Below are 27,945 nucleotides of genomic sequence, written 5' to 3' on the forward strand. Positions count from 1 at the left end.
GGGTCCTTGTCGGTAGGGTCCTTGTCGGTAGGGTCCTTGTCGGTAGGGTCCTTGTCGGTAGTTTCATTGTCGGTAGGGTCCTTGTCGGTAGGGTCTTTGTCGGTAGTTTCATTGTCGGTAGGGTCCTTGTCGGTAGGGTCCTTGTCGGTAGGGTCTTTGTCGGTAGGGTCCTTGTCGGTAGGGTCTTTGTCGGTAGGGTCTTTGTCGGTAGGGTCCTTGTCGGTGGATTCACTCTCGGTAGAGTTATTACGAAGAGTGTTGTTATTGAGAGGTTCAGCGCAGTCAACTTCGACAGGGCTACTGCGAGTAGCGTCATTGTTGGCAGGTTTATCGCTTTCATCATCAGTAAGGTCGTCGTCGGTAGAGGCATCGTGGATAGTATCATGGTCTTTGCCGTTGCCATTAGGATTCTCAGTTTCAAATGCAGAGAGCTCCCAATCGTCGTCTTCGGTCAAGGGGGGAGAAGCACCGTCGTCTTCATGGTCGAAAATGGCGTGGTAGAGCAGCTCGCGCGGTATATAAGGCCGAGGTTTTGGCTGAATCCTTTGTTCTTTTTCTCTCTCCAGGACTAAGACCTCACGCCGCGGTGGCGTCTTGGGTAGTTTTTCAAGCCGAGGTTCCATGGTATGGCAGAATCGACGAACGGAAGGAAAATGAAGGTGGGCAGCTAGCAGAATATGACTCGTGCGACCGAATACTGTTTAATCAAGCAAGAATGGCGACAATAAGGCTGAGCCATTTTGACCCCCACAACATGTCGGATTTTCCGTCCAATACCTGGAAAAGACGAGGGCAAAATCTGCAAGAAACCAAAAGGGAGAATCGTGGGGAGGGCAGAATTCTGGCAGCGAGGCAGATTTTGGGAGGGGGAAAGTAATCGGCAAGGCGCGTCAGGGCGCCCCATGCTGCCGGCCAGCGAAAGGAGGGAGGTCCAATGAGTAGGTGTGCCATTGACGGATGGTGCTTCTGCAGGAAAGAAACAGTCGAAGAGACAAACGAACAAATAAGGCATTGCTGCACTGGGCCAAGTGCGGCGCAAGTTCGAAAGTGTCTTCGCGCCCTAACAGTAACCCAACGTGCCACGTAGCATTGACTCGAATAGGATTATGTCTCTTTGGTCTCTGGGAGGTGCACAGCAGCAACCAGTCGCCGATCGAGTTTTTCTTTGCGTCCAAGAACCCCTTTGCGGGAGACCAGGGCACCAATTATGCTGAAATCGACCAATCCCTCAAAGACAGCCCCGGAGAGAAATAACGCTTCGATAAAGGGGATCCGGGGTACTGAGGATCCAGGCACAAACCATATACCCAGGTACGTGGAACAACTCATATCTCTCCACTCGCTAACCCGCGTCGTCTTCGCCCGTTGAAGCTTGTCTGGCGCGTCCGCTGCGCGATGTTTTCAGATCCTCGGCTACCAAATACCTTGAACAGCGTGTTTTTTCTTTCTATCCACATCACATCCCAATCCCAAATGCCCATCGAGCGGGGTCTTCTCGATGTGGAGCAGAGGAGTTGCTCTCCCTGTCGCTCACATCGAATCAAAGACTTGGAGTAAAACACCCCTTTCTCCATCCATGTATCTACCAACCGACATTCTCGTACCTAGAAACCTAGAAAAAGGTAAACATGGGTCCTCATCATCCCCGCACCTTGCGTCGTTGCGCTGCGCCCAGTCGGCCGGCAGTGCGGCCCTCGTCCTCTGTCAGACTCATTTGTTACCCCGCATGGGATATGTACCGACGGCAAAGTATTAATATCACGAAAAGCGAGTTCAATGGAGGTGAGTGAGGACAGGTCTTGTCTGATACTTGTTACAGGTATATTATCTTGCTTAAACAATTACGATCTATTCGAGAAGAAAAGAAGAGATTGGCCGACAGAGTCCCGAGTCCTCGCTACAAACCTCACTCCATCCATCATTTATAAGTCGAATACTTGTCGAGGACGAAATCAGTGGTAGTGGGCAAAAATGATCTACGAACTCCGTGTCTACACCACCATTCCTGGCCGGTTGCCCAACCTGCTGGCGCGGTTCGAGAACCACACGCTCAGGATCTGGGAGAAGCACGGCATCCGGCAATTGGGTTTCTGGTAAGTCCCTCCCCTTCCCCCTTCCAATGACCCGGCTCTAGCTCTGGTTCCCTTCAACCGAGGGCTCTTGGTGTCCCTGACAATTGTGAAACTGATTCTTGCCGACAGGACAACCCTCGTCGGCCCCGACGCCAACGACCTCACGTACATGCTGGCCTGGGAGTCGCTGGCCGAGCGCGAACAGAAATGGAACGCCTTCTTCAACGACCCCGAGTGGATCGAGGCCCGGGCCAACAGCGAAAAGGACGGCGCCATCAACGCCAAAGTCGCCAGCAGTTTCTTGGTCCCGACAAAGTTTTCGGCCATTCAGTGATTTAATTTTTTTCTCTCACACTTATTTCGGGGATGTGGTGAGTGGTTTCGGGTGAGGTGGATTGGATAAAGGAATGGATTTCAGTGGTGTGGAGTGGAGACGAGACATGATGCGCGCGCGCGCGCAGAGACGTGTCGAGATGTGCTCAAGGATGAGTCGAGGGTGGAGATGGAGATGGGAGATGGTAGATAGATGTGACCAGAAAGCCGTCGAGATTTCTCTTTTGACAGGACAACGAAGGAATGAAATACTAAGGTATCTATGTAGGTAGCCATTCGCATTACCCTGGCCCCCCCCTTTTTTTCCCCCCCATATCGTGGCCCGATATTCCATATTCCATATGTTTCGTAGTGTAGTGCCATCGCGGACTATTTACTAACCCGGCCTTTTCTCGTTTGATCGACTTGACACTGTCAGCAACTTCGTTCTTGTCACCCATCGTTAGAGTAGGGACATGTATACCGACGAGCATGATAGCGTCTCTGCCTGTCTGCATCTCTCCCCCTTATCTCCCACTTCCCCTGTCACACTGTCTCCAATGTGTGTGTGTGTGTCTGTCTTCACAACTCATCATGCCGCACCGTCATCCTCTCCACCGCCTCCTTGACATCTCTCGGCCAGTACGTCTGAATGCCCCCACCGCCCCATTTCGTCGCGGGCAGGTCCTGTCTCTTCTCCCAAATGGCCGAGGAGGGCAACTGATCCCGCATCTTCTCGCTGACTTCGTCCACTTTATCCATGATCCGCATCAGATTCCCGCCCATGACGCCCTTCATCTCCTCTGCTGTCCATCCTCGGGAGAGAAGCTCTGCGACCTGTTTGCCACGTATGTGTGTGAGCAGATACCGAGAGTAATAATCTTGAAATTTTTGAAAAGGGGGCAAAGGGACTTACGATGTTGGGGTACTTGCTGGCGTCCTCCAGGCCGTCGACCGAGATGTACATGCCGTCAAAGTCGGAGGCGATCCCCACGCGGTTCCGCCCGACGATGCCGGCGATGTGCTCAATGTGGTCGGCGACGCGGGAGACGTTGGCGCCCGGGTTTGGCCCGATGAACGGCGGGAAGAAGATGGACTGGATCACCCCGTCCTTTTGGCCCGGTCCGTCGCCGATCAGGCGCAGGATGTCGTCGGGGACGTTGCGCGGGTGGTCCCACAGGGCGCGCGCGCCCGCGTGCGTCCACACCACCGGCGCCTCGGACAGGGCGATCACTTGTCTCATGGTCGCGTCCGACGTGTGCGCCAGGTCGACCAGGATGCCCACGCGGTTCAGTTCGCGCACGAGCTCCTCGCCCAGCGGCGACAGGGCATTGCCCTCGTGGACCGGGTCGATGGGCGTGCCCGGGCCGGCCGACGACGCGAACGCGCTGTGGCAGGTATGTGTCAGGGTCAAGTAGCGGACGCCCAGCTGGGCAAAGATGCGCAACGCTCCCAGCGAGTTGCCCAGCACGTGGGTGCCTTCCATGCCGATGAGCGAGGCGATCTTGCCGGCGCGGAACGCGTCCCACACCTCGGCCGTCGACCGCGCGTACTGCAGATCGGCCGGGTGTCGGGCGATCATGTTCTGGATGATGTCGAGCATCTCCATCGCGTCACGCAGGTGGTTCGTCGGGGTGTTGAAGTCGCTCCCCGGGTCTTCCCCCGTCACGTCGTAGCACGGCGCCCACACCGTCCAGAAGGCTCCGCCGAGTCGGCCCTGCCGCATCCGGGGGATGTCGACGTGGCCTGGGAACGAGCCGTTGAGTTGGGGGATGGCATCGAGTGGTCGTCGATCTGCAAAGGTAGGCAGGTAGGTAGGTATATGTCAGTACGGCTGTCTTTAAAAGACCAGTGTATTCTCACAACAACAGTGGACAACAAGAAGAAACTTGAATTGAACGCGAAGAGGGAATAAATCCATCCACTTACTCAAACTCCTGATAATCTGCGGCAGATCAATGTGCGTGTCCAACAACGGACTCTCTTCCATCAACTTGACAGCCTGCTCGAGGAAGCCATCCGCGCTGCTCTGTGCGTAGGAGGTGGTCAAGAGGGAAATGACCGAGAGGACTCTGGCGAGGTGCATCTTGAGTTGTCACTTTTTCACCTTTTTGCAATCTGCTGTACTAGCAGAGACGAAGTGTTGTATCGACTAGACCTGTGGTCAAACCCTAAAACATGCAGTTCACCACGAAGGAGATGCTTATACCGACGAAGTTTTGAGAACGTACGAGGTACGAGGTGGTAGTCAAAACAAGGCCGCTCGTGTCCTCAATACACCGTCCGTATGTTAGTCCGTCTGCAGTCACTCAATATATGGATAGGTAGGTAGGTAGATAGATAAATATATCAATCGGCCACATATCCGTCGACTTTCCCTACGGCCTTTCTCTCCTCACCTCGTTTGACTGATCAATGATATTCTCATGGTGGAGGTGATCTGCGTTCCAGCACGGAGTAGGCCGTTGACGCCTAGAAAGAGTGGCTAACAGAGTGGCCAATCGGTACTTGACACCCGTGCAGTTCAATGTCGAATCCCTGAATCCCTTGGGGAGCGCAGGTGGATTCTCTTACCTAGTTGTACGATACCGAGGACACATTGTACAAATCACAAGGAATTGCTGAGTCACAAACGGACGAAATTTGGAGCGTCTTGTTGTTTTTGTGGTCAATTGATTTCACATGCGTCACCTATCTCTGCTGTTGATCTCTTTGAGAGGGTTTCTATCTGCATAGACTCTTGGTATTTGTGAATTCATGATGGGGACTGATATCTCGCCGTAAGTTAGTCTTTGAGCTTCTTGGAGGTAGGTATTTCGACTTTGAAGTATTTCATCCGTCAAGACCCGGGTTCGATGGCCGACCTTGTTCTACTGACACCCCCGCCATGAATGTCGCTGCTCTCTAAAACTCTGCACCATCTCACAATGTGAATCTCCTTCTGGTGGTCTATTGTCCTTCTAATCTCCTGGATCTGGTCTTGCGCAACTTGTCAACCGTGGACTGCGATTGAACCACGACGACTGCGAATCGCCCATGTCGCTACATCTCAATAACTAAAAAAGTCAGCCTCGTCTCGCGTGACTGGATCGCGTCAAATACTGACCAAGAGTGTCGTGGATACCCTTTTCGTGCTGTTCCCTCTGCCGTTTACGCCTCAATGCCGTGTACTGTCATTGTAAGTTACCAAGTCCCGTCATCTTGTCACTTTGGGAAACATACCTCATGCAGATTCCTTGGCTCGTATTTGGCCGGGTTACTCTCCGACGTACAAGCCGGCATGACCTGTGATTTCATCAACGTACAACATCGTGCAATGACCATGTAACTCTCACTTACCGGAACTGAAGCGTCCATGTTGAAGCTGAAGAAGAAGGGAATCGAGTAGCGTTCAACCCCCGAAGCGTTGCGGACACGGTGGACAGTGGACACGAATGTGTCGTTGGAGATTCTCTGCAGAAAGTCCCCTACGTTGACAACAAAGGTGCCACGAATGGGCTTTGCTGGGACATAGATCCCGTTCTTGTTGAGGATCTCAAGGCCGCCTACCATGTCTTGGTTCAGGATGGTAAATGCTGTGGATTGTCAGTGTCTGCAGTGTGTCTAGACGCTGGAGAAGCAAGTTGTTGAAAACATCTCATACTTTCAAAATCGCTGTGTGCACCGAGACCATCCAGGTCTGTCGAACCGGGTGCTCTGGGCGGATAGTATTGCAGAATGATGGACACAAAGGGTGCCGTGACGATCGAGTCGAAATAATTCTCATCCGCACCAAGTCCCAGGGCAAATGTCCGCAACAACGCACGGGCGAGTGAGATCAGTGCAGCCTGGTATTGTAGCAGTGTGGTCTTGAACTCGGGAAGCTGTGCCGGCCACTGGTTGTGGATTCCAATGCATTGGTCGCGCTGTTCTGGGGTCAGGGACGGCGGCTGTGGGTCGTTTTCAGGTTCGTAACTGTAGAGAAACGATCCCTTCTTGACTGCAGAGAACGTTATTGGATATATTCACCTCATCGGAAGGGGGGATCTGCGGGCGAGACATCTCACCTGCTTCGCCATCTGGGGTCTTGGTGTAGTGAATCTCATATCCCCGCAATGTAGGTGACTTGTATACGTCCTGCTCCTTCTTCACGGCAAGAGGCTGGGCGTGGTACTGGCGGGAAAGTTCAAACACCTTGTCAATCAGTTCTTGTGGTATCCCGTGGTTTTTGATATACATGAAGCCGACGGTCTTGCACACGTTGGCAATCTCCTTGGCTGCGAGCAGACGCTCTTCGTACTTGTCACTGAAGATGCGGCCAACGTCGACCAGCGGAATCTCGTCAAATGTTTCGACAGCCTCTTCGCCACGGAGGACCTTTCGCCGATTGTTCATCGTCCCATCGCGGAAGAAGTATTCATACTCCGGTGCCACTTGTGAACTCGTCGTCACGGTGGTAGACATTGTGATTTTGTTTCTTGGCTGAGGCTGTGATCTTGTCGTTATTGAGTATTGTCTGAGTTGCTTGTTCTGGGCTTGTACGAATATATGCACACCCTCCAATATGAGGAGTTGTGAGAGAGGGTATATCCGATATTCACCCTCGCGGCGGACATTCGCGGTCTGGGGACACAGCCGCTACAGGGTCAAAGGTGATGATAACGAGGGTGGTTGGTGCTGGCTGCCTGTTGAAGGATCTACAGTGGATTTTCCAGAACAAGTTGTATGATTGACTTGAACAAGTGATTGGGAATCCTTTACAAGCCCTGTATCACGTAGAGAAAGATACACTTGGTTAGCATCTTGTCAAGCCAGCGGCCACATCCGCGCGGGAGATAATCATCCGCAGGAGTGATGATAAGGCGGCTGCATCCTAGACCCAAGGGTCCAAGCATTGCTCTACGACATATTTGACGCCTCAAGACATCTTCCTTGATCAACCCACCTCCAGCAAGGCTGAGTCCGGGTCGCGAACGAGGAGAGGGGAAATTGACATGGTTGGCTTAAGTGAAGTGGGACACAAATGCTTGGCCATGACACTTCGTGGAGTGAAGTATATAAGAGTCAACTGACAATCTTCAAACAGCGTGTTGAAAGATGCAGATGCAGGTGCAGTGGTTGAAGACCTGAGCGCAGAAGAACCACCTCCTACTTTGACCCTGTCCCGCATACCCAATAGTATCAGCCAATCATTCCCCGCCGCAGAACAAAATCCGACCGTCCGTGAAGACCTGGATTTCTTCACTCTTGATTGGCCGCCACTGAAGTCGAACAAAATAGCGGATCCCCAGGCTCAGTCTCAGCCTGATTGCCTGACAGGGTTTTCTCGCGGAGTCGAAAGTCTGGAAAATGTTCTCTGCTCTTATACGTTGGAAGCATTTGGACATTCAATGGAACTCCCTATCGGTTCTGATAATGGTGCTGCCGTGGTCAGCTCGATTCTCAGTCTGTGAGATGATTTGGACCAATACGAACCTACGAGGTAAATGGCGAAGGTGCAATGACGCGGACGATGGTCTGGGATTGGATGAAACGGTCAGACGGTACGTATCAGGGCGGTACCCGGGTCCAGAGCGAGAGAGCCGGAGAGCCAAAGAGCCTGCCGATCCTCTCCTTCGCAATGCCATGCTCAACTGCCCAATGACGATTTGGTTTTGGGGGGTTTTAGCTGGATGGTTGCAACTCTTCTCTCCTGCGCCGGCTTCTACAAAGTACTTGATGCTGATTGGTTGTTTTCCTGAACGCGTCTCTATTGGATGGTTAATGCAACTCTGTAATTGGATGCATACCTGGCCCCTTTCTACTGGTCGTTTTACTGGACGCTTCCTACTGCTGCGTAGAAACGGTACCAAAGTAGCGAGTTTTCAATGGCTTCTATTGGATGTTTGTTTTCACACTGCATGTATTCCGGCACCATTTTTCCAACACCTTTGCAACGACTTTGCAACGACTTTGCTACGACTTTGCTACGACTTTGCTACGACTTTGCGACATCTTTTCAACACATTTGCAGCCCCCCCGTGTAGCCCTAAATCTTTAGCGACCATTTTGAAAATATTGTCGTCACTCATTTGCTGCTTTCTGCTGCATTTCTATTGGCTGCGTACCATCTGGCGTTTTATTGGTTAAGAACCCCTCCAACTTTAGAACCATAACATTTCTACTCAATCTTCCCGGGCGTAACAACATCAGCATTCCCGAAGGATTAACTGTCTCTCACAAAGAGACCACCTCGTCATTGGGTGTTTTCATGCCTCACCGTCATCGTCTATGCACTTTTCTCCGCGTGCGATAGGCCGGTTTTCCCTTTGCTCTGCGAGAATTGAGGATGGCTTGCAGTAGACAGCAGGTTTGCAGGAAAGAGCAGGAATCATTGGAGGAGAAAACATGTCCTTGCAACCGCAACATGGAGAGTCTGTGGTTTGGCAGTAGGCAGAGTCGCCGGTGTATTAAAGCACCTTGATCTTCCTGGTGGAGGATAATTCTTCAACTTGCGTATTTTCTCATCCTCAAAGGTCTAGATATGTTTCTTCATTGTCTGTCCGACCGAGTAGCGTTTTGCGAGATACAAAGGCCCATAGCTGCCTTGCACCAGATCGATACAGGGTGGGCGACCTCACGCATCCAAGTATTCCTTCGACTTTTGCCACTGCTACTTCCGACACGGCGCAACCAAGAAAAGCAAATCGTGCACGATGCCAAACTTGAACAGCGCGGATGATGTGACGACACCTCTCTCGGGCTCTCTTCGTCGCCAGGGCAAGGAACATAGCCGGGATGAAAGACGATCGACTGGACAAAGTAAGTATGACCTTCCGATTTACCATGTTAGCAAGCTGACCATACTCCAGCCCGTGACCGCAACACCGCAACTTTTCCGCATCGTCGTTCTCAGACGAGGGGCAAACGCAATGCGAACGAGTCACGGTGCACGCAGTGTGCTGCGTCTGGCAAGAGCTGCGACGGCGTGAAACCTGTGTGTGGCAGGTGCCTCAGACACCAGGGCAGCTGCGCGTGGCCTGAGGACGTTGTCTCTGCAAGAGGGTCGCTCAATGCTGCGAGGTCGGAGATAAGTGGAGAGAGTCCGCGTCGCAGCTTTTCTGGTGGAAAGAGCATGGCCGAAATTCAACGAGAGATTCGAGGAGGAGTTATGCCGAAGAACCTCAGTGGAGGCCAAGACCATCAGCAATCCATGCCGAATGTGACCATGCCACCGAATCTTTCAGTTGATCGACATATGCCAGAAAGCCTCCCGGACGCAATGCGTCTCGAACAAATCCGACAAAGAGTCCTTCAGAGCACCAGAGCTTATCTAGGCACCGATCCCCGTTTGCACCAGAATGCACAGGAGCCACGAGGTGAGGCTGACGAGAGACAGGTGTGATGTAATCGGAAGGAAAGGAGCAGGAATTAAAGGCACTCAACTGTGAACGAAGAAGGCAGAGTATTTGATAGCGAAGGACATGCAGAACCAGGTTGGATTGGAGAAGTCGAAGGCTTCATCAGACTTGATAAAGCAGGAAAAACGTATTTCTAGGTCATGACATCGATGTTTGCTTCTGAGTTGGTGAATCGTTCAGTAGGACCCATTTACACTGTTGAGTAGAGTGTCGGTCATTTCGTTTGACTTCTAGGCAGGGTCGTTCTCCAATAGTATCTGTGCAATCGCATTTCGAGTATTGGAGCTGCTGCAGAAACGGCGTGACACTTCGTGGCGAGTTTTCATCGACGAGAACGTTTTGACAGGTTAGTGGCCCGGTCCTCAGTGGAGAGAGAACCCCATCAAAACACCGTCCCCTGCGTTTTAAACTGCAAAGAAACCATCGAGGTTGCCGTCGGCGGAAAGCCAGCGACAGACCAAGGATCGTCGAATTCGTTGGAGGTCGCCACGTCCGGATCTGGATAGTACCACGCCGCAATGGCGATGATGATATACACAATCTATCCAATAACATCATAATCAGCATGAGAAATCTTCCGAGCCGACCCAAAGAGCTACTAGGCAAGGTCACGGAGCGAGAACTTACCACCAACAGAGTGCCCTCGAGATAATTGCTTTCTTTATCCCTGAGGAAATTGCCAACTACCAAAATCGACAGCACGAGCAGGACAATCATAAAGATCTCAAAGTTGAGATCCATCGGTTTCCCCAGCGCCCAGCCCACAAGGACCACTAGTGGCCCGTTGAACAGCGCCGTCTGGATACTCGGTCCGAGACAGTGGTACAGGGCGAAATTCATCTGGCCATCCCATGCCTCGTCGACCGCAGTCAGATGCTCAGCCGCCTTTTCGACCAGTGGAAGGAGAATGAGACCGAGGAATTGATCAGGCACACCAGAGTGCACGATGGTTTCGATTTGCTCCACGAGAAAGACGGCAAGGAGCGTGATCAACGTCAGAGACACGACTATGGCGACGACGCATTCGGTAAATGTCAGCTTCTTTTTGGCCAGGTCGTGGGTCCGGTCCTCGTCGTTTATCTCGTCTGCCTCGAGGATTTCATCAAAGATGCCGTGTTGGCTACGTGCGTTGAAGACGATGTAGACGGCGAACGCGATCATGAGGATGATACTAGTGGCTTGGCTCATCTTCAACACGTCGTATTGCAGCTTGTGTTCTGTGAAACCACTGTGCGGGCGCGTCTCTCCTTTCAGAGCAGAGTAGAATGCACTCGGAATGAGGAGACCAAAGCCGGCGACAAGCAACAGGCCAGACCCCACCTCGGAGACGACCGCGTGGAAGGTCTGTGTCTGTCGACGAATGCCGCCAAAGAAGAAACACAGACCCAGACAGAGGAGCAGGTTGGTCAGAATAGAGCCAAGGATCGCGGCCTGGATGACGGGTATGAGGTTGCCCTCTTCTGCGGAGCTGTCATCGCCAGATCCTTCAGGGTTCTTATGTTTGGCGATCAGGATGATGAACAGCACAATCTCCACGATACTCCCTAACGCAGTCTCAATCAAGATTCCCGCAACTTTAGGCATTTTCCGTGCAAGCTCTTGACCCGCAAACCCCAAGAGGTTCGCTGCAGGGACCATGCCGATGTAGCTCGCCGCGAAGATCCATTTGTCGAGCGTGGTCGAGTGGTGCCCGGGCAGATAGTGAAGGATTATGGCAAACGGGACAAAAGGCCACAGAATATTGACAGCCATGGAGACTTGGGATGATGACCGCCATAAGATACGCAGGAATGACCAGAAGTGGATCCCGCTCCGGCCAGATTCTCCTTCATGGTGGATTGTCAAGAGGCCTCCGGGGCCACTGTGGGGAGAGTCATGGTTGTTGCTGTGAGGTTTCGACGGCGGGTCTGCCGAACCAATAGCTTGGTGAGCTGTGTTTGAGGCGCTAGAAGCTTCGGCGCTCATGATGATCGAATCTCAGATACTGTCAAGGCGAAATGCGGTGAGGAGTGACTGCAAGCCGATGGGATGAGAGGACAAGTCTCAAAGTCTTTAGCTGTGAGCTGTGCCTGCCTCAATTTGTCAACTCTTTTGATAATTCAAGGGCTTAGCTTCCCAGAACAAAGATGAAGAGTCCTTTGCAAACAATGTGAAAAGAAAATGAGAGTCAATATTAACCTTCCAGGAGGTTGGGAGCGGGGTTGAGGCTTGGTTCTTGGCCCGGCTTGGGATTCTTTGTGCAACGACGTAAGAAGCCATTGGTTGGGGGGGGGTACGAGCGACGCATCTGGGCTGATATTCCATCTTTTGAAAAGTGAGTGTAGTCTGTTTAACAATCAGTCAGTGAGCAATGAATGCTCCTCGATATTAGGTGATTCCCACAAGGCTGCACTAGGCCAGCTAGGATAGATAGGAGGGGGAACAAGGCGTAAGGCTGAGACCGGGAAACAGCCGGAAGATCTTCATCACATCATTGCAACTATTTGCTTCTGGTGCTTCTGTTCACTTATAAAACTACATTGGGCACGTGCACGGTCGGAAGAGCGCCCAGCATGCTCCTTGAACCAGCCAGTTGATCACCAGACTCCACCCTGGTCCTCTTCCCGGACGTTCCGATGCTTCCGTAAGTCAAGTTTTCCACCCCGCCTGGGTGCCGCCCCCAATCAAGTAGGCTTGAGCCTTGAATCCTCTTTTACGCCGATCAACTTGCGTCTCTCCAGGATCTCGCCTCCACCCATAATGCCATCATATTTGTGAAACGCTCGACATAGTCGTGTGTCGACACCACATAGAAAACAGTGTTACGTCTTTTTCGACGCTGTAGGGCCTCGATAACTGTCTCCCTTGACGAAGGGGGCACCTCCAAAAATTTGTGGACATTGTCCATACTTCAGTTGTGGGAAGGATGGAGAGATCCTTCCGAACACGACTCAGGTAGTTGAAGTTGTAATGTTCCATCCATGGATGGAAAGAACAATGCGTTCAAGGCTTGTATGGGCTGCCGAGGATGTTAGAATTGGGCTCTTTGCCTAGCTTGGATTCACAAGTGCATACTTTGAGTTGAAAGCCATCTGCTCTCGGGAGCTCATGCCAGTACGAGCACGCTCATTGATCAAGATGGTCTTGTCCACCTCATCCCGCATGCGAGCCGTGTGGGACTTTGGACCATAGGTGTCGAGATGCTGGTAGTAGAGCCACATGATGATGCAACTGCTATCTGTTAGGGTCTTCTTCTCACGGAAAGTCCTCAAGCCACTCACCTAGCCACTGTTGCACATAGGCCAATCCACAGGAACACGGTAGAGGCGATGGCCCTACCATTGTGTCGGTAGACCAACGGAGGATTGATCCTCTCGCGAGCAATCTCTTCCGCATCTTGTGAGTCGGCCGAAATCCACGAGTTGCCGGTTGCTACGATGACCGTGAAGGCTAGGGCATCGGCAATGGTGCACAACGTCACGAAGACTGCACTGAGTCTCCAAGCCCATCGAATGTTCCTGGGTTCAAAGCGCTCGGGGAAGAAGAGATCGAAGAAGAACCCGGCGCCAAAGACGGTGGCGACGGCGATACCGCAAAAGATATTGTATGAGGCGATGCCGACGAAGTCGTCGTTGTGAACGGATGCTGAGGAGTGTAGACTCTCAATCCTCGACTGTTGCTTCACATAGTCTAGCACCCGTGATGTCAGACATGTCGTCGCTCAAGGTGAGAGAGTTGAAAATGCTTACCGGTCAAGGCGGCGGTGCCTATTGATTCGGATACAACCATGCATATCATGGCGAGCTGATAGATGATAAACTTGGTCCGTCTCATATGATAGTCCTTATTCTTCCACATATAGTCGCTCCCAAACTTCTTCCAATGAATGTCTTTCAAGTCGAGTCCCCATATTACTGGTGCCATGGCTGGTGTGTGAAAATATGGTGGTGTGACAGGGTTCTATGAGAGGCACGTGCTCCAATACTTGATGTTGAGTATTCTTCTCCTTGTTATCGGTCGATGCTTGTTCTCAATCTTGCGAGCTTTGCCAAGGCAAATGTACTGTGCTTGATCGAAGATATAACAAGTACAAGAGGACAAGATCTTGGGAAGTCGGAAATCTGGTAATAAGAAGCTTGAGATGGGAGGCCGGACGAGTGATTAAAAGAGACTTGAGGGCTGGTTACCAATCCACATAAGCAACAGTCACCGACACGATCAGCCTTGACCAACCCCCTCTTTCCCTCCATCTTCCTCGGACGAGTCGTACGTAGGGACGGTTTTTCACTCGCTCGGGCAAAGCAGCTTCGTGCATTCGGAAGAGGTCTTGAGGCCGAAGGGTGCTAGAGACCGGGCCCGGCTGATCCGCCTACAAGTCCCTCGAATGGCAAGGTGGGGGGGCCATCGTTCGCGAACGGGAGTAAAGTATTTGGTTTAGGTCAGCCTGATGCTTGTCAGTGGGATGGTCCAGATGGTCCAGTCTGGGTCCGAGAGCCACAGTTGATTCCTGGTAAAGGGTTAAAACTGTGTAATGCTGTAGTAAAGCGGCCTCGTCATGGGCTGGCGGGAGAGCGGCCGGTCCACAGTGACACACTTACTTTGTTACGAGAGCCTGCGGTGTTTTGAACGAGCAGGACACTGAGTGGCCACACTGGTCCATGCACACTCAAGCATGACGTACGAGGCATAAGAAGGCGGGATTGTTCGGCTTTGGTTTGGGGGAGGGGGCGAAATAATAATTAATGGGCGCACCCAAATGGACTCCACAGAGAGAAAGGGGCCAAGCCTTGATGAGTGCCACTGACTGGCATGGTTTTCCCTCAATTCGAGAGCCATACAGGTACAAGTATCACTACATATCCTTGCCCCATTCTCCCCATTAGAAACAACCTTGAACCCTCTCCAGTGTTTCCTGTGGTTCAGTGGGGGATGCGGTCGCTTGACTGTGCATTGAACGTGACTCTGCGCGCGAAAAGAGTCTTGACTCATTTGAAGCTCGAAGCTTGATAATCCCAAGCACTTGAACTCAAACATCCCTGATCATCGTTAACCTTATGGATTGTTTACATTGACATGTGGAAATGGCGTTGGAAGGCCGTTGAAATCAAACCTACTTGTTCAGGTAGGTACATATGTAACCATTAGCGCGATTCCACGTTCTCAGATGACCTGTTGCCATCCTCGGTCACCGACCCAATCAGCCCATTGATGTCATCGTTAGGCAGGTTTTTTGGCTGCTCGTGATACAAATACCCCGCCACCGGCACCCACCAGTCTTAACCTACCTGCGAGGTACAGTGTATGCCTACAAGTACCTCGCACCTCGTTCTCACTCCTTGACTCGAGGCATTGACAGTGTATCTGCTCCTGACCTCATTCCCGAGCGATGAGGAAGTGGCAATGTCTCGTAAGATCATACGGCCGCCCTCAGGCCTAGAGCTCCAGCCAACGAGAGAGACGATGAACTTCTCAATGACGAATGGGTTTCAGAAGGCCTTGTATGCTTACCAAAGACTTGAGGGACTTCCTACAATAGGGATGGTTCAGGCAGTTCCCTAAAGGTAAAGCACAAGTAAGTGGTCAGCCACCCAAACCCGGCGTGCGGAGTCGTTTATTTCCCGTCCGCCACGGCCGCCACGCCATGTGTTGCATACCAAGAGAGTCAATAATGTCTCATGATTACCTATCTGTGTCGCCTTTGATAGGATGAACTCGCCGTGGCTGCGACTCGCTTCCTTCTTTGCGGTATACAAGCACAAGTACTCCTGTTTAAGCACTGCATATCTCCCCGAAATCCTCTGGCACTTATTCATAATTGTGCAGAACATGCCTGTGAATTGTTGAATCACAGCGAAGCTCGCTTTATGCAATCCTGCATGTAGTCCATAACCACGACTAACTCGGCTCCAGATCCAGTTAACAATCTCCTTGCCGAGGGAGGCCTTTGGTTCACGGCAGGAGGTTGAATGGAGCCGTCTAATAGGTGATCCAGTTTTTGTTAAAAAGAAACGAGACTGAAATAGTCTTTGGGCTGACGATAAGAATTCAAACTTGTCTAGAGGCACTTGGGTCACGATTTGATTATGGCTCATGACCGAATGTGAACAGACCTTCCCATACCTGCGGTACCAGTGCTCCCTGATGAGGTAAAGATGCCCATGGAACTTTACGGCTCTGTCAGTTGTCCCAGGTACATTTCCCATGGTCAATACCTAACCACTATTTGTGGAATGGATGACTGTGTAGACACGCATGCCGCCTTTCCAGTTTGCGAAATGGAGCTTTGGTGCTTTTGCCGTTTTGGCGAATGATATAGGAGCGGATGCACCGATACCACATCGTCTGAATGGCACAGAGCTGTTCGTAGAGTGGGAAAGACCAGCGTTGCTGTCCGTGGGTTTTGAATTTGTCCCTTTGTTGTCTCCAGGCCGATCCAGAGACCCGCCATCTGATGGTTATTGCTTTCCGTTGTTTAGTTCTCGGTAGGTCCTTACAATCGTGTTAGTATTGTCAAATGTCCTATACACTTGATCGTTTGTTCCCATCTCTTCAGGCGTTTGAACCATGAAAGCACCATGAGTGCTGTGTAATCAACTCTTCAGTGTGAAAATCGCAGTGGACGGAGATTGATGGCCTTGACATGAAGGTGTTTCCACGCGATCATGTAGAATGGATCCACACAGCCTTTGTTGCAAGACGGATGAATCGACGGAGTAAAAGGCGTAGCATCTTCACCACACCATCAACCAACAGATGCAAGTGTGTAACTCAGAAGCATCTCTTCACGAATTGACTTCGGATAAGTTCCCCTTTCCGTCTTCGGCGTCGCTTCTCTCTCCACGCCAAGCAAAAGTTGGAGAAAATTTTGACCGGCGACTGGCGATTGATTTTCTCAGAAGTCTGGAGAATCTGGCGATAATAGTTGTTCACGAGGTTGATGGTTCATTGTGTCTAATATCGCAGCAGCCATGGGAACGAAGAAACGCAAAGGTGAGAACGAACGAGATCAGGCGCACAAGATCACTAACTGACTCGTGAGTAGAGTCGTCCGGTGCAACTGACCAGCCTCTGAAGAAGAGCAAGCAATCAAAGAGCACCGACAAAGGTGACGCCTCTAAGGCGGAGCTCAAGGACAATGAGTCAATCGAGGTCCCATCTGACCACAAGCAAAAGACTCTCCAATCCGACAATGCTGCTGTAACCAAGTCGAAGAAATCTCGCAAGCGCGCATCCGACTTCATGGACGATGGGGAGGCACCGGTGCCAGCAGATACCGCAAATGAAGTTGAGGGACAAAATGGTACTGAGGAAGCCGCTGAGCCGGCGAAGAAAAAGTCAAAGAAAAACAAGAAGGACAAAACCAGCAACAATGGGGAGACACTCACTGCTGATGGTGTCAATGGTGTGATTGAACATACTGGGGCGGAGATTTTGGAGACTGCAACTTTGCACAAACCAGTCTCTACTTCGATGCAGGCCGAGGCAGAGCGCACCGTCGACCATGAGTTTGAAGAAGGGTTTGGCGGCTTTGCAAGCGAGGATGAGCAGGAGGATGCTGGCGAGGTCGAAGCCGATGACAATGCGGCTGCTCTATTGGCTGGGTTTGACAGTGACACAGAGGACAAACAAGATGAAGGATTTGACTTTGGGACAACTCCTCCTTTGCCCAAATACAAGAAGACTCAGAAGAAGTTGGAGAAAGAAAAAGCAAAAGGCAACGACGATGGTCCTGGAACTGTCTATGTCGGCCGCATTCCTCACGGCTTTTATGAGAAAGAGATGAGAGCCTACTTTTCTCAATTTGGCGACATCACCCGCCTACGCTTGTCACGAAACAAACGCACTGGGGCGTCGAAACACTTTGCCTTTATCGAATTCGCTTCAAACGAGGTTGCGAAGATTGTGGCAGAGACAATGGACAACTACCTGATGTTTGGCCACATCCTCAAATGCAAATATGCTGAGCCAGGCTCCCTGCACCCTGACGTCTGGAAGGGGGCAGATAAAAAATACCGGAAGATTCCTCACGAGAAACTGGAACGGGAGCGTCTGGCTGCACCCAAGACTGAAGAGCAGTGGCAGAAAAAGATCGACAAGGAGCAGCGCAAACGGGACAAGAAGGCAAAGAAGATGAAAGCCATCGGACTAGACATGCCATCGTCCACTCTGACGGCGCCTTCAGCGGCGTTGAGCCAGAAGCTAGCCGGCCAGGCTGAGTTGAAACAAATTGAGAACGGGGAAAATGGTCCTAGCCCAGCTCTTGAAGCCCCAAGTGATTTGGCCAAAGACACACCTGCAGTGGAAGAAGGCAAAAAATCCAAAAAGGACAAGAAAGACAAGAAGGACAAGACGGAGAAGAAAGAAAAAAAGGAAAAGAAGGAAAAGAAAAGCAAGGCTGGCAAAGAGACTGATGCCGATATTGCCTTGACTTCCACGTCAGCCGATCTGCCGACGGAGGGGGAAGCCCAAGGCACTTCGACCGACGTGACAGACAATCATGCAGAGACCGTTTCAAAGGAAATGTCCAAGGCCGAGAAAAAAGCATTGAAGAAGGCAAAGAAAGCAGCCAAAGAGCCTACCACTGCCGCTAAGCCTGCCGAGGTTCAAGAAGAGGCTGAAGAGTCTGCTCATGTTCCTGCCGAAGATGGCGTGGCAGCCACCAAAGAAGAACTCTCAGCTGACTTCATCTCATTTGGACAATTCGACGAAGGCGAGGCCAAACCGGAAGCCGGTTCGAGCCCAGCCGGCGGGAACAAGTTGAAACCTTGGAAGGTCAAGAAACCCAAGAAAGAACGCAAGAATCTTGTCAAAGCTCGAGGCCCGAAGTCAAACCTAGTCTCCACCAAGCCGAAGCCAGACCCCAATGCTACGGGCAAGATTCCCGGTCTTCCACTTCTAGGGAAGGCCAAGTACGACAAGGCTGCGCGCCAAGCGCATAAGGAGCTGAAGAAGAAACTTCTTGCTGAGCGCGCGGCCAAGGGCGGAAGAGGTCGCGGTAGAGCCGGTACTCAAGGTTAGGAGCATTCGAGTCGAGGTCATCCTCAACACAAACCAAACAAAGGCAACGAAAAACAGGATAGTCTTTGGATCAGCCAGGACGATTAGGAGACAGAAAAATCGATCAAACTGACAAGGACCGAGGTCAAATGCCGCGAGTGTCAGAATCTGAGAAGACGCCACTGGTTTACAGGGCATCAGAAGCGTGCCAGTGTGAAACATGCTGTCAAATCGGCAAAGAGAGAACCATCGCCTCCCTTTCCACATCACAGAAGCACTAAGATTATCTTTAATAAGTGATTGCGGCTGCAACCGGTGGGCGGGAACGGTTTCTGGAGGAGTCGATGACTTCACGAGGTGTAGAGCATCAGGTGGGTGGGTGCTCCAAATTGATTTGTGGCGGATGTCAAGTCTGGTTGGCCATTTTCAGCGGGAAAAGTTTGATAATGCTATGTGTTATGGCATCGGGTCTTGCTGGAAGATCCTTGCAGGCGAACTGACTGGTGGGACGGTGGTCGAGAAAAGCTGTCCATGTGAATAGGAAACGCTGCATGGTCTAAAAGGCCAGACAACAAGGGCTACCTTGATCATTCTTTCAACCCAGTCCGGAGGCCTGCACTGGGACCACCTCCTACGATTCTCTTCCTCGTCTTAGTCTTGCTCGATGTTTAGCGCTTCTATGCTATGCTTGACCTCATCGAACCCTCCTTCCCCCTTCATTCCACGCCCTTCACATCCGCCCAGCCCGTCAAACACCGTCCCCAGCATTTCTCGACACACCCACCGCACAGTCCTCGTATGTAAACTACCCGTCTCCTCCTTGTTCTTGCCTCGATCTCCCCCCACGTCAACGCTCGACGCGCCGTCCGCAAGAGCCTGGAAAACAACCAACTGATCCTCTGCAAATTCATCCACGCAGCTTCTACGCTCACACTCCCTAGCGAAGGCGCGGACAACGGTGCCGACGGCCTCGTCGACCATGCGCTGCCGTTCTGTGTCGTTGGTCACCTTGCGGCCTGGCCCGAGGTAGTCTCTCCCCAAGGCGTAGCCGTCGGAGGTGTGTGCGACCAGGAGGATGTAGAGGCGTCGTTCGTCGGAGGAGTCTGCGGAGGAAGGATGCAATTCGATGGGGAGAGATGGCGATGAGAAGGTCAGAATGGCGCGCAGGGCCGTGACGAGCTGGGTTTCAACCAGTGAATGCGTCTTGGGGGAGCCGGCCAGGATGGTCATTGACACGGAGGTTATGGTACTGGGGCGTGGTGAGGCGATCTGGAAAGGGGCGAGGACGAAACCCACGTCGTCACCTTTGTCGACTTCGTCTTCTCTAAGCTTGCCTTTTGGTTTTACCACCGCACCACCGCCCTCTGTCTTCGCCATCACATTGTCTTTACCAGACTTCTCGGGGTGGAACACGGAAATCTCAACCTCTCCGATTTCTGCAGCGCCCGTCGTCCACCCCCGCCCAATGACCTGGACTTCGACCCTGGGGAGCCCGATGCGCTCGCACAAAGGGAGAAGCACCTGCTGGATGTATTCGCTGGATGGGGACTTGGGCACGTTTGTCCCACCTTTTAGACGGATGCGGAAGGCCGGTGATGCTTCTGATCCTCTGTGACTGCGCGTGTGGAGCGTCGAAAAGACAATATACGGGAAAATGGCCTGCCAGATGAGCCAGACGCTGCCGGGATTCTTCAGCTCAATCACCTCCGCGTCCTCGGCGGCCCCTTTCGCAGTCCACGGCCCATCTCTCCTCCGCCGCGCAGGCTTGAACGTGAGTTCCTGGCTCCCAATCTCGCCCCCTTCGACCTTCGCGCCGCATTCGCGGGCTAACCAGATTAACGCTGCCAAATGGCTCTCCTTGAGCCCACCACCAGGCTTCTTTGGTTTCGTTGCAGCCACCGCCGGACCCCGTGGGGAGGTACTTCCTCGATCCCCTCCATCGTCGCCGCCGTGGTTAGCATTTCCCTGATGATGGCTTCTTCGACCGTTGTTGTGCGCACGCTTGTGGTGCCAGTTCCCTCCCCCTCCCCGTCCGGCGCGGATGTTGTAGATGTGCACCGGAATGGCGCAGATGGCTGCGATGGAGAGAGCCACACGGACGAGTTGGCCGCCGCCTTCGAGGGTGGATCCGTCGAGGGCGAGCATTTTTTGTTTCAACGGGTTTTAATGATCAGAGCCAGAGGGGAATGGGTCGACCTTGGTCCCGACGAATAATGCTGACTGCTACCCTGGACGATGGGTTGGCGGTTATGTCGGTTACACAGTGCGTGAGTGTGTGTATAGGGGATAGCCTTGCCAACAACTATTACCGAGTACAGTTCCGACCTGACTGAGCATGAGATTGACAAGAAAGGAGTTCGAGTGAGTGTGAGTCCAGGTTAGGTGGTTTCCGGTACACCGCCCCCATCTCATCCTGATCCTGATCCTGACTCTTAGATGCCAGATGCTCAGCCTCGTGGCTTTTGGCCCCCACTTACTACCTAGAAACTACGAGGCACTAAGGCTTTACCAAGGCACTAGGCACCCGGACCGCACCGCCTTACACCGCAAGAGGTAATTACTGGAGCATCTCATGCATATTCGAGTCATCTCTAGTCATATACTCGGTGGTGTTTCAGTGTTTGACACGAGGCAGGCTTCCGCCTTCCCACCTCGACTCCATTTCCTCTCTTCGGTGATTACCATGATATACAAAAAACGCCGGTCTTTGTCTTTTCAGATTCGCTCCTCGATTCCGTCATACCGACATGGCCGATGCGCAGCCGCAATGTCGGCTGATGAATCTTCCGGTGGATGTCCATCAGATGATCGTAAAGTCATTGGACCTACCAGATATTTTATTTCCTCCTGCATACCGACAAGAGCGCATCAATGGTATTCCGACGGGCGAGAATAATTTCGACGACCAGCATGCAAAGTACTATGGCACTGATCGCAACAATAAGGACCACCCTGGCGCCTACGCCCTTTTGCATTGGAGCTCGACTTGCCGCTTCTATCGACGGCATTTTGAAGCTCGCATTCTTCGCCATGTCGTGCTTCGAACTCATCTGAAGTCGATCGAATCAATAGAAGCTCTCTCTCGAACACCACGATGGCGACATGTAAAGAATTTGCTCGTATGCAATACCCTTGCGACACTGAGTCAAGGCGCCAGAGACGCGTACACGGAACGGTCTCGTGATATTGAATACGAAGAGGACGACGTCTTGTCACACTGGCCCGAATTTCCGCTGTCCCGTCTCTCTGCGCTCTTGTCGAACCTGCCGCCCAACTTGGAGGCGCTCACCCTTGATTTCCCCTGGCACTGGATCGACATGGTGGACAGCTGCATGGAATTCAGTGCTACGGGGGATTTTGGGCGCATGATCCTTGTTATTCTACGCGGAATATGCCAGAACAACCTCGCAGCCAAGTCTAGTTTCACACTAAGACTGGTCAATCTTCCCAAAGGGAGTACAGAGTGCACCCCCAAAGAGAGCCATGGTCTGAAGGGTCTCCTTAATTGTGTGACAGACTGCCAGATCTCACTGGCTCATTGGAACAATGGAGCAGGCTGGGAGCAGAACAAGGTCATGGACATGGAGAGCTTCACCAGAAGCCTGGGGCCAACTTTTATCCAGCACTTGACAAACGTCGACACACTCGAGCTTCAGGCCAATTATTCTTGCCCTATCGGTCTGGCTCCGGGATGTGGCCATCTCGGTCTGTAAAAATAAATCACTCTGTCAAAACATTATCGTTTGCATCAAGCTGGCTGACCCCCTTCTTCGAGCAGATTTTCCCCAGCTCTCTCATGGTCTTCGGTTCCATCGCCTTCGAAAGCTCACGCTCGACCACTTCTTCATCGACGATCCGCTGATGGCATTCGTGACCTTGCAAAGTCCGAATCTGGAGCATTTGACGCTGCTCGGCTGTGGTGCCAGCGGCCCCAATACATCGTCCGAAGTGGCCGATCCGCCGACATGGGCCGAATTCTTCACGCGCCTCAATACAGGCGCCACGAACCTCCGGTCCCTGTCACTGCGACATACATACCCCAACAGTCGTTTGCTTGACATGGACGCACACGGCGAAAAGTCCGACGACATCAAATCAGCCCATGTTGCACTGGAACACCAGGCCTCGCAGCATCATATCACCACTGAAAGGGATTGGGCGCGTCGGAAACAGGTCCTGCCCCACCACATCCTCGATGATAAATATGGCATCTTGTTCGACGACCAAGACGAGAACGCGGTTCGCTTCTTGCAGGGCGACGACCACCGCGCTCTGTTGGTGCTGTGGGATGCCATGGAGTCAAGAGGCGGCGAGGGCGTCATCTACCTTCCTCACCTCACCCCTCCACTAGATTGATTATCTGAGGTATTCTCCTGCGATACTTTTCTTTGCCTCTCTCTCTGCACTGATATCGAATCTTGACCGCTGACTTGGCCTTTCTGAAATCCAGTTGACTGACTGACCGCCTTTGAACAAGGTGTAGTTAACGGTCTTGCTTCCCCTCCCCCTACAAGCTGTTGTTCCCTCAGAATAGTGCGGTTAACGGAGATTGAATTTAGGGTTTCTCTCCGTTTCGAGGACGCAAGATGTCCGGGTCCGAGTGCCAGGCAGACAGGACGCTTGAGGCTCATTGGGGGATACCGGCACCAGATAGAAATGTTCTTACAAGATTCTCTTATATCGCCGATATCGTTACACAGGTTTACAAAGTACAAGAACCGAAAATATACAAGTGTCGACAGAACTCCATAGACTTCACGTCCTCCTTCAGGCGATGGTAAAGACCTGGCTGGGATCGTCGCTGCAAGTCACCTGGTCAAGTCTGCCTGTCGCGTCCGCCGCCAGACACACCGACCCGGCGCCATTCTCCGGTTGGAGTCTCAGGCTGGTCTCGCCCGCTGTAAAGGTGAAGAGCTGGCTGTTGGTGACTTGGCCACCGCCATCCGCGCGTCCGCCACAACTGAACATGATCACCGTGTCCCCGGCAGCTCTGCGGGGGTCGAAGTTCAAACATCCCTGCGTCAGGGTGCTGACGATCAAGGCCGAGTTCGGCTGGTCATTGTGCACGCCCGCGGTGATGATGTCGAAGCTCTGGTTGGGGCTACCGTCACACGGCTGCAGCACGATCGCGATCAGGTTCTCGCGGAAGTCGCCTGCCGTGGGATCGATGAAGAGGCAGAGCCCCGACGACGATTTGAGCGAGACGGATGAGAAGGCTCGCGTGGCCGTGTTGTCGCGCGGGTTCGCCTCTGCGACTGCGGAGGGGTCGAGGACGCCGCCGGCACGAGACACGGAGATTATAGAGGCGGAAGCCGTCGAGGTCGCGCTCTCGGCGACGGTAGGTGGCGATGTAGTCGAGACGACGAGCGCTGCTGTGCTTGATATGGCAGACACAGGGACGGTAGACGCAGGGGTGGTAGATGCTGGTGGAGGTGGCGTCGCTCCACACTCGCTCGCAGGTGTCGTCGACGATGTCGCAGCCACATCGGTGGGGGCGGCAGCGTCAACCTCGCCAAAAGTGAAAGATTGATTAGGATCGGCCGTGTTGCAGGCTGCGATGTCGACAACAGCTCCGCTAACGGCTAAGCAGCTTCCAGGTGCATTTTCGGGGGTCAAGGCAAGCGGACCAGCACCGCCGCTGAAGGGGAACAGCTGCGAGTTTGTCACCTGGCCACCTAACACATGGTCAATCGAGGTTCACAGCAACGGTGTGCTTGGAGTTCCAAGACTTACTGCCATCGGCACGACCACCGCAGGAGAACAAAAGAACCTGGTTTCCAGCGGCACGACGAGGGTCGAAGTTGAAGCAAGCCTGCGTCTGTAAGGGTTCAAAGAGTCAGCCCAAGGTTTGCAGGTGAAAACGAGGCTCGACTTGCCAGAGTGCTAACAATCAGCATCGTCCCGGGCTGGTCGTCATGTTTTCCAGCGGTGATGACATCCCATTGCTGTCCAGTGCTACCGTCGCAAGCAGCGACTTGGATCGGGGTCAAGTTGGCGCGGAAATCGCCGGACAGCTCGTCGACAAAGAGGCACTGGCCGTCTGAAGTCTATGGCCAGTTTGGGTCAGCCAGTCAACATGAAAAGGTCGTTCGCAGGCGACTGTCCAGATGTTGTTGCGAACATACCTTGATCGGAACCCCCGAGAAGGCTCTCGTGGCCGTGTCGTCGCGCTGTTGGGCTTCCTCGAAGGACGCTTGGTCCAGCGAAGTCACAGTGCGTTTCTCGGCGACAGGAAGCGCGGCACTGAACGACGCGCCGCCGAGGAACAAGGTGTAAAGAATGGATCTCATGGCGCTGCTATACAAAGTTGGGAGTGTCGTATACGATTGATTCACCAATCAACAAGAATATCTGCACCCGATGGCCAATGAAACGAATGGAATGGAAACCCGATCAACAGGTGCTGCAAAGAATGGACGAACGAACGATGTGTGACGAGAGACCGGCTCGAAAATGAATTGAAAGAAAACGAATGAACACGCTTGTCAAACAAGAAAAAGACCACCCTCGCATGCACATCGTCCTCTTCATATTATATATACTCGAAAGGTATATTTTCCCGCTTGGGAGTACCGAGCACCTGGCCTGACCTGACCTAGCATATCACGCCTGTGTAGGTGCCAGGGTGCCTAGCCTAGCTGCCTAGGTACTGTATTTACCGAGTACGACTTACGGACCGCGCAATCTTGGAAAGACTCCCGAGTACCAAGCCATCTCCACTGGGTGCACGCCGCACGCCGCTATCGTTGCGCACACAATCCCGGACGAAATCTCAATGGGGGGAAGGGGGATGGACATACCGTGTATTGTGTAACGATCTGGCGTTTGACGAGACAGAGTGTGTAGGGACTAGGGAGGAATTGGTACGATACCTACCGAGTTCTTTTACGAAGGTAGGTGGGTACCTAGGTACGGAGTATGGGGTAGGTAGTTAGGGACTCGGTATAATTACCTGGACAGGTATAGACAAGAAGACTCGCCGAGTAGGTACCTCCTTCAGGGCCTTGGGGCCTCAGGCTCAGGGGCTAATTGTGGTGGTGCCCGCCTCGCCGCCAGCCAGGAGGGAGGCGCGTTACATGTCACAGATACTGTTTCGCCACCACGTTTCAAGCACGAACAAATCCCACTAGCCATTTCCATCCTAGCCCCATATGCTAGCCCTACTTGCCTGCCCAGGTAGGTGCTACTGTATTAGGCATGTACCTGGTCCGGACCTGCAGCCGTATGGTTAATGGGGTTCTTGGTTAAAGAATGTCTTGCACGAGGGAAGATCGACGACACAACGTTTGAACAGGGGCAGAGTTACCATATGTTCATATGATTTATATTATGGTGCAAGGTTACCACCACCAACAACAACAAACGAGAAACGACAGAATCGAGATCTGGGACACTGGCTATCCGCCTAATTAAACCATGAAATACAGGCTCCCGAAGTGGACTTGTTCCATGTTAGAGATGAGTGGGTATATAAAAACGCAAAAGGAGAGATCGATTCGATCGGTAATCTAATAAGTACAGTGCCCAGTTCCCCGTACCCAGTACATGGCTCCGTACACGCCACAGCTTTTCTCGCCTGACTGACTGGCTGGCTGATTGAACGCCTTGCTTACAATCTCCCTCGCTCGTTCGCTCGCTCACCCACCGGGCTCTCAAAACTCTCTCCTGTTCTCTCCGCTCTCTCCAAGGCAGGATATTCGGGCAACTGCCACTGGTGCGTGTCGCTGAACAACCCCAACTTCTGGTCCAGCCGAAAGTACGCGGCGACTTTGGCGAGGAGAAGCAGTATCCAAATCCCCAATTTCGATCGGGGGAAGCTGAGGAGGCCGATTCTCTCGGAGCCGCCGTGCATCGCCGTCGCTGCGGGGCGGAATTTGGTCTCGTAGTTCTTGGCTGCTTGGATCACCACGCTCGCTATTGCTGTCGTTGGCGCTGTCGCTGGTGCTGCTTTTGCTGGTGCCGGTTCTTCCGCTGCGGATGCCGACGACAAGGAACTACTCTTCTCAGCAGACAGCGTCGCAATCTCTCCCGCCAGGATATATGGCCCGATCATACCCCATGTCGAACCCAGACCCCCGGCTGTTTGACAGTGTGCGGCGTCGCCGACCAGCACCACTCGTCCCTTCGACCAGGACCCCTCGGGCAGTCGCACCTCCTCGAACGGCGTGCAGTACAGATCGTCCGCCTCGGGTTGGTTTCGCAACGCCTCCATGAAACGATCGCACTCCCATCCGCCACCCTGGTATAGATCGGACCAAGCCTTCTTTAACTCGGCCAGATCTCCCGTCTTGTACGCCGCATCGATGGCGGCGTCCGGGCCGAGTAGGATCATGTACACGCGGGTGAGTTCTGGACAGTCCTTGCGCGTGCCGATGATGCGGGCCACGCGAGGACCCGGCAACGGACAGAACGTCGCCCGGTCGGAATCTGCCGGTGTCGAGCGGATGCTGAAATATCCAATGTACCCGCCGAGGGGGTGTCGTGGATCCGGAGCGTCTGGGCCGAGCATCGCCTTTCGTGTCTTCGACCCAGCCCCGTCGGCGCCCACGACCAGATCAAAGTCCTCGGTGCGCCCGTCGTGGAACCGCACGTGGACCTTGCCGTTGGGATCGCTCTCTTCATCCTGTGTGAAGCTGTCGACGGTCGTGTTGTACAAGTGCTGCACATTGGGGCGACCCTCTGTGAGCCGGTACAGGATCCGCACCAGGTCGCCGCGCATGATCTCAAACTCGGACGTGAAACTCTGCTTCCCGGCCCCGTTCTGCGTCGCTGGGAGGAAGGCCTGTGTCCGGCCTTTGACGTCTATAAACTGCGCACCCGGTTCATGCACGCAGGCCTCGCGTACGGCGGCCTCGATGCCCATCTTCCGCATCATGGCCACTCCTTGCGCGCGGATGTCGACCTGTTGTCCCGACGCGCGCATCCGGGGCGATCGCTCGATGAGGGTGATGTTGGCGCCGATGCGTGCAAGCCAGAAGGCGAGGGCTGGCCCTGAAATACCGCCGCCGATGATGAGGACTTTTAGGGGCGCCATCATGGTTGGTGGTGGTGACTTTTTCCGGCTGTTGTGTATGGGCCTGTGTATTCTGTCGGGGACTGGAGGAACTGTATACGCCGCTCATCAATATGTGGTCATTGGATCGTATGCTTCAGAGGTAGTGAGTGAGTGGCCTTGAGTGTCTTGTTATTCCTCTCTCTTGTGTAGC

At 53.0% G+C, this 27,945-nt stretch overlaps 11 protein-coding genes across 11 annotated transcripts; 4 read left to right on the plus strand and 7 right to left on the minus strand.

Annotated features, from left to right (window-relative positions):
* Positions 1-1,971: 1,971 nt before the first annotated feature.
* On the plus strand, positions 1,972-2,406 carry Z517_01235 (uncharacterized protein; the record flags this gene model as incomplete). The annotated part of the gene is made up of 2 exons (XM_013434197.1): positions 1,972-2,093; positions 2,202-2,406. 2 exons carry the CDS (start codon positions 1,972-1,974, stop codon positions 2,404-2,406), a joined length of 327 nt encoding a protein of 108 aa, XP_013289651.1.
* Positions 2,407-2,966: 560 nt separating this feature from the next.
* Z517_01236 (uncharacterized protein) lies at positions 2,967-4,470 on the minus strand (the record flags this gene model as incomplete). Its single annotated transcript, XM_013434198.1, has 3 exons — positions 2,967-3,221; positions 3,301-4,178; positions 4,314-4,470. 3 exons carry the CDS (start codon positions 4,468-4,470, stop codon positions 2,967-2,969), a joined length of 1,290 nt encoding a protein of 429 aa, XP_013289652.1.
* A 956-nt stretch (positions 4,471-5,426) lies between these two features.
* Z517_01237 (uncharacterized protein) lies at positions 5,427-6,827 on the minus strand (the record flags this gene model as incomplete). The annotated part of the gene is made up of 6 exons (XM_013434199.1): positions 5,427-5,440; positions 5,491-5,554; positions 5,607-5,669; positions 5,724-5,959; positions 6,028-6,363; positions 6,431-6,827. The coding sequence occupies 6 exons, from the start codon at positions 6,825-6,827 to the stop codon at positions 5,427-5,429; spliced, it is 1,110 nt and encodes a 369-aa protein (XP_013289653.1).
* Positions 6,828-9,058: 2,231 nt separating this feature from the next.
* On the plus strand, positions 9,059-9,747 carry Z517_01238 (uncharacterized protein; the record flags this gene model as incomplete). The annotated part of the gene is made up of 2 exons (XM_013434200.1): positions 9,059-9,164; positions 9,215-9,747. 2 exons carry the CDS (start codon positions 9,059-9,061, stop codon positions 9,745-9,747), a joined length of 639 nt encoding a protein of 212 aa, XP_013289654.1.
* A 398-nt stretch (positions 9,748-10,145) lies between these two features.
* Z517_01239 (calcium/proton exchanger) lies at positions 10,146-11,728 on the minus strand (the record flags this gene model as incomplete). Its single annotated transcript, XM_013434201.1, has 2 exons — positions 10,146-10,304; positions 10,391-11,728. The coding sequence occupies 2 exons, from the start codon at positions 11,726-11,728 to the stop codon at positions 10,146-10,148; spliced, it is 1,497 nt and encodes a 498-aa protein (XP_013289655.1).
* A 1,064-nt stretch (positions 11,729-12,792) lies between these two features.
* Z517_01240 (uncharacterized protein) lies at positions 12,793-13,666 on the minus strand (the record flags this gene model as incomplete). The annotated part of the gene is made up of 3 exons (XM_013434202.1): positions 12,793-12,973; positions 13,024-13,432; positions 13,492-13,666. 3 exons carry the CDS (start codon positions 13,664-13,666, stop codon positions 12,793-12,795), a joined length of 765 nt encoding a protein of 254 aa, XP_013289656.1.
* Positions 13,667-16,710: 3,044 nt separating this feature from the next.
* Z517_01241 (uncharacterized protein) lies at positions 16,711-18,760 on the plus strand (the record flags this gene model as incomplete). Its single annotated transcript, XM_013434203.1, has 2 exons — positions 16,711-16,732; positions 16,785-18,760. The coding sequence occupies 2 exons, from the start codon at positions 16,711-16,713 to the stop codon at positions 18,758-18,760; spliced, it is 1,998 nt and encodes a 665-aa protein (XP_013289657.1).
* Positions 18,761-19,390: 630 nt separating this feature from the next.
* On the minus strand, positions 19,391-20,884 carry Z517_01242 (uncharacterized protein; the record flags this gene model as incomplete). Its single annotated transcript, XM_013434204.1, has 1 exon — positions 19,391-20,884. The coding sequence occupies one exon, from the start codon at positions 20,882-20,884 to the stop codon at positions 19,391-19,393; it is 1,494 nt and encodes a 497-aa protein (XP_013289658.1).
* A 602-nt stretch (positions 20,885-21,486) lies between these two features.
* On the plus strand, positions 21,487-23,095 carry Z517_01243 (uncharacterized protein; the record flags this gene model as incomplete). Its single annotated transcript, XM_013434205.1, has 2 exons — positions 21,487-22,444; positions 22,518-23,095. 2 exons carry the CDS (start codon positions 21,487-21,489, stop codon positions 23,093-23,095), a joined length of 1,536 nt encoding a protein of 511 aa, XP_013289659.1.
* Positions 23,096-23,506: 411 nt separating this feature from the next.
* On the minus strand, positions 23,507-25,029 carry Z517_01244 (uncharacterized protein; the record flags this gene model as incomplete). Its single annotated transcript, XM_013434206.1, has 4 exons — positions 23,507-24,414; positions 24,473-24,557; positions 24,628-24,786; positions 24,865-25,029. The coding sequence occupies 4 exons, from the start codon at positions 25,027-25,029 to the stop codon at positions 23,507-23,509; spliced, it is 1,317 nt and encodes a 438-aa protein (XP_013289660.1).
* A 1,319-nt stretch (positions 25,030-26,348) lies between these two features.
* On the minus strand, positions 26,349-27,773 carry Z517_01245 (uncharacterized protein; the record flags this gene model as incomplete). The annotated part of the gene is made up of 1 exon (XM_013434207.1): positions 26,349-27,773. The coding sequence occupies one exon, from the start codon at positions 27,771-27,773 to the stop codon at positions 26,349-26,351; it is 1,425 nt and encodes a 474-aa protein (XP_013289661.1).
* Between the last annotated feature and the right edge of the window lie 172 nt (positions 27,774-27,945).

Source organism: Fonsecaea pedrosoi, assembly GCF_000835455.1.
Source record: "Fonsecaea pedrosoi CBS 271.37 unplaced genomic scaffold supercont1.1, whole genome shotgun sequence".
In the NCBI taxonomy this organism is placed as follows: Eukaryota; Fungi; Ascomycota; class Eurotiomycetes; order Chaetothyriales; family Herpotrichiellaceae; genus Fonsecaea; species Fonsecaea pedrosoi.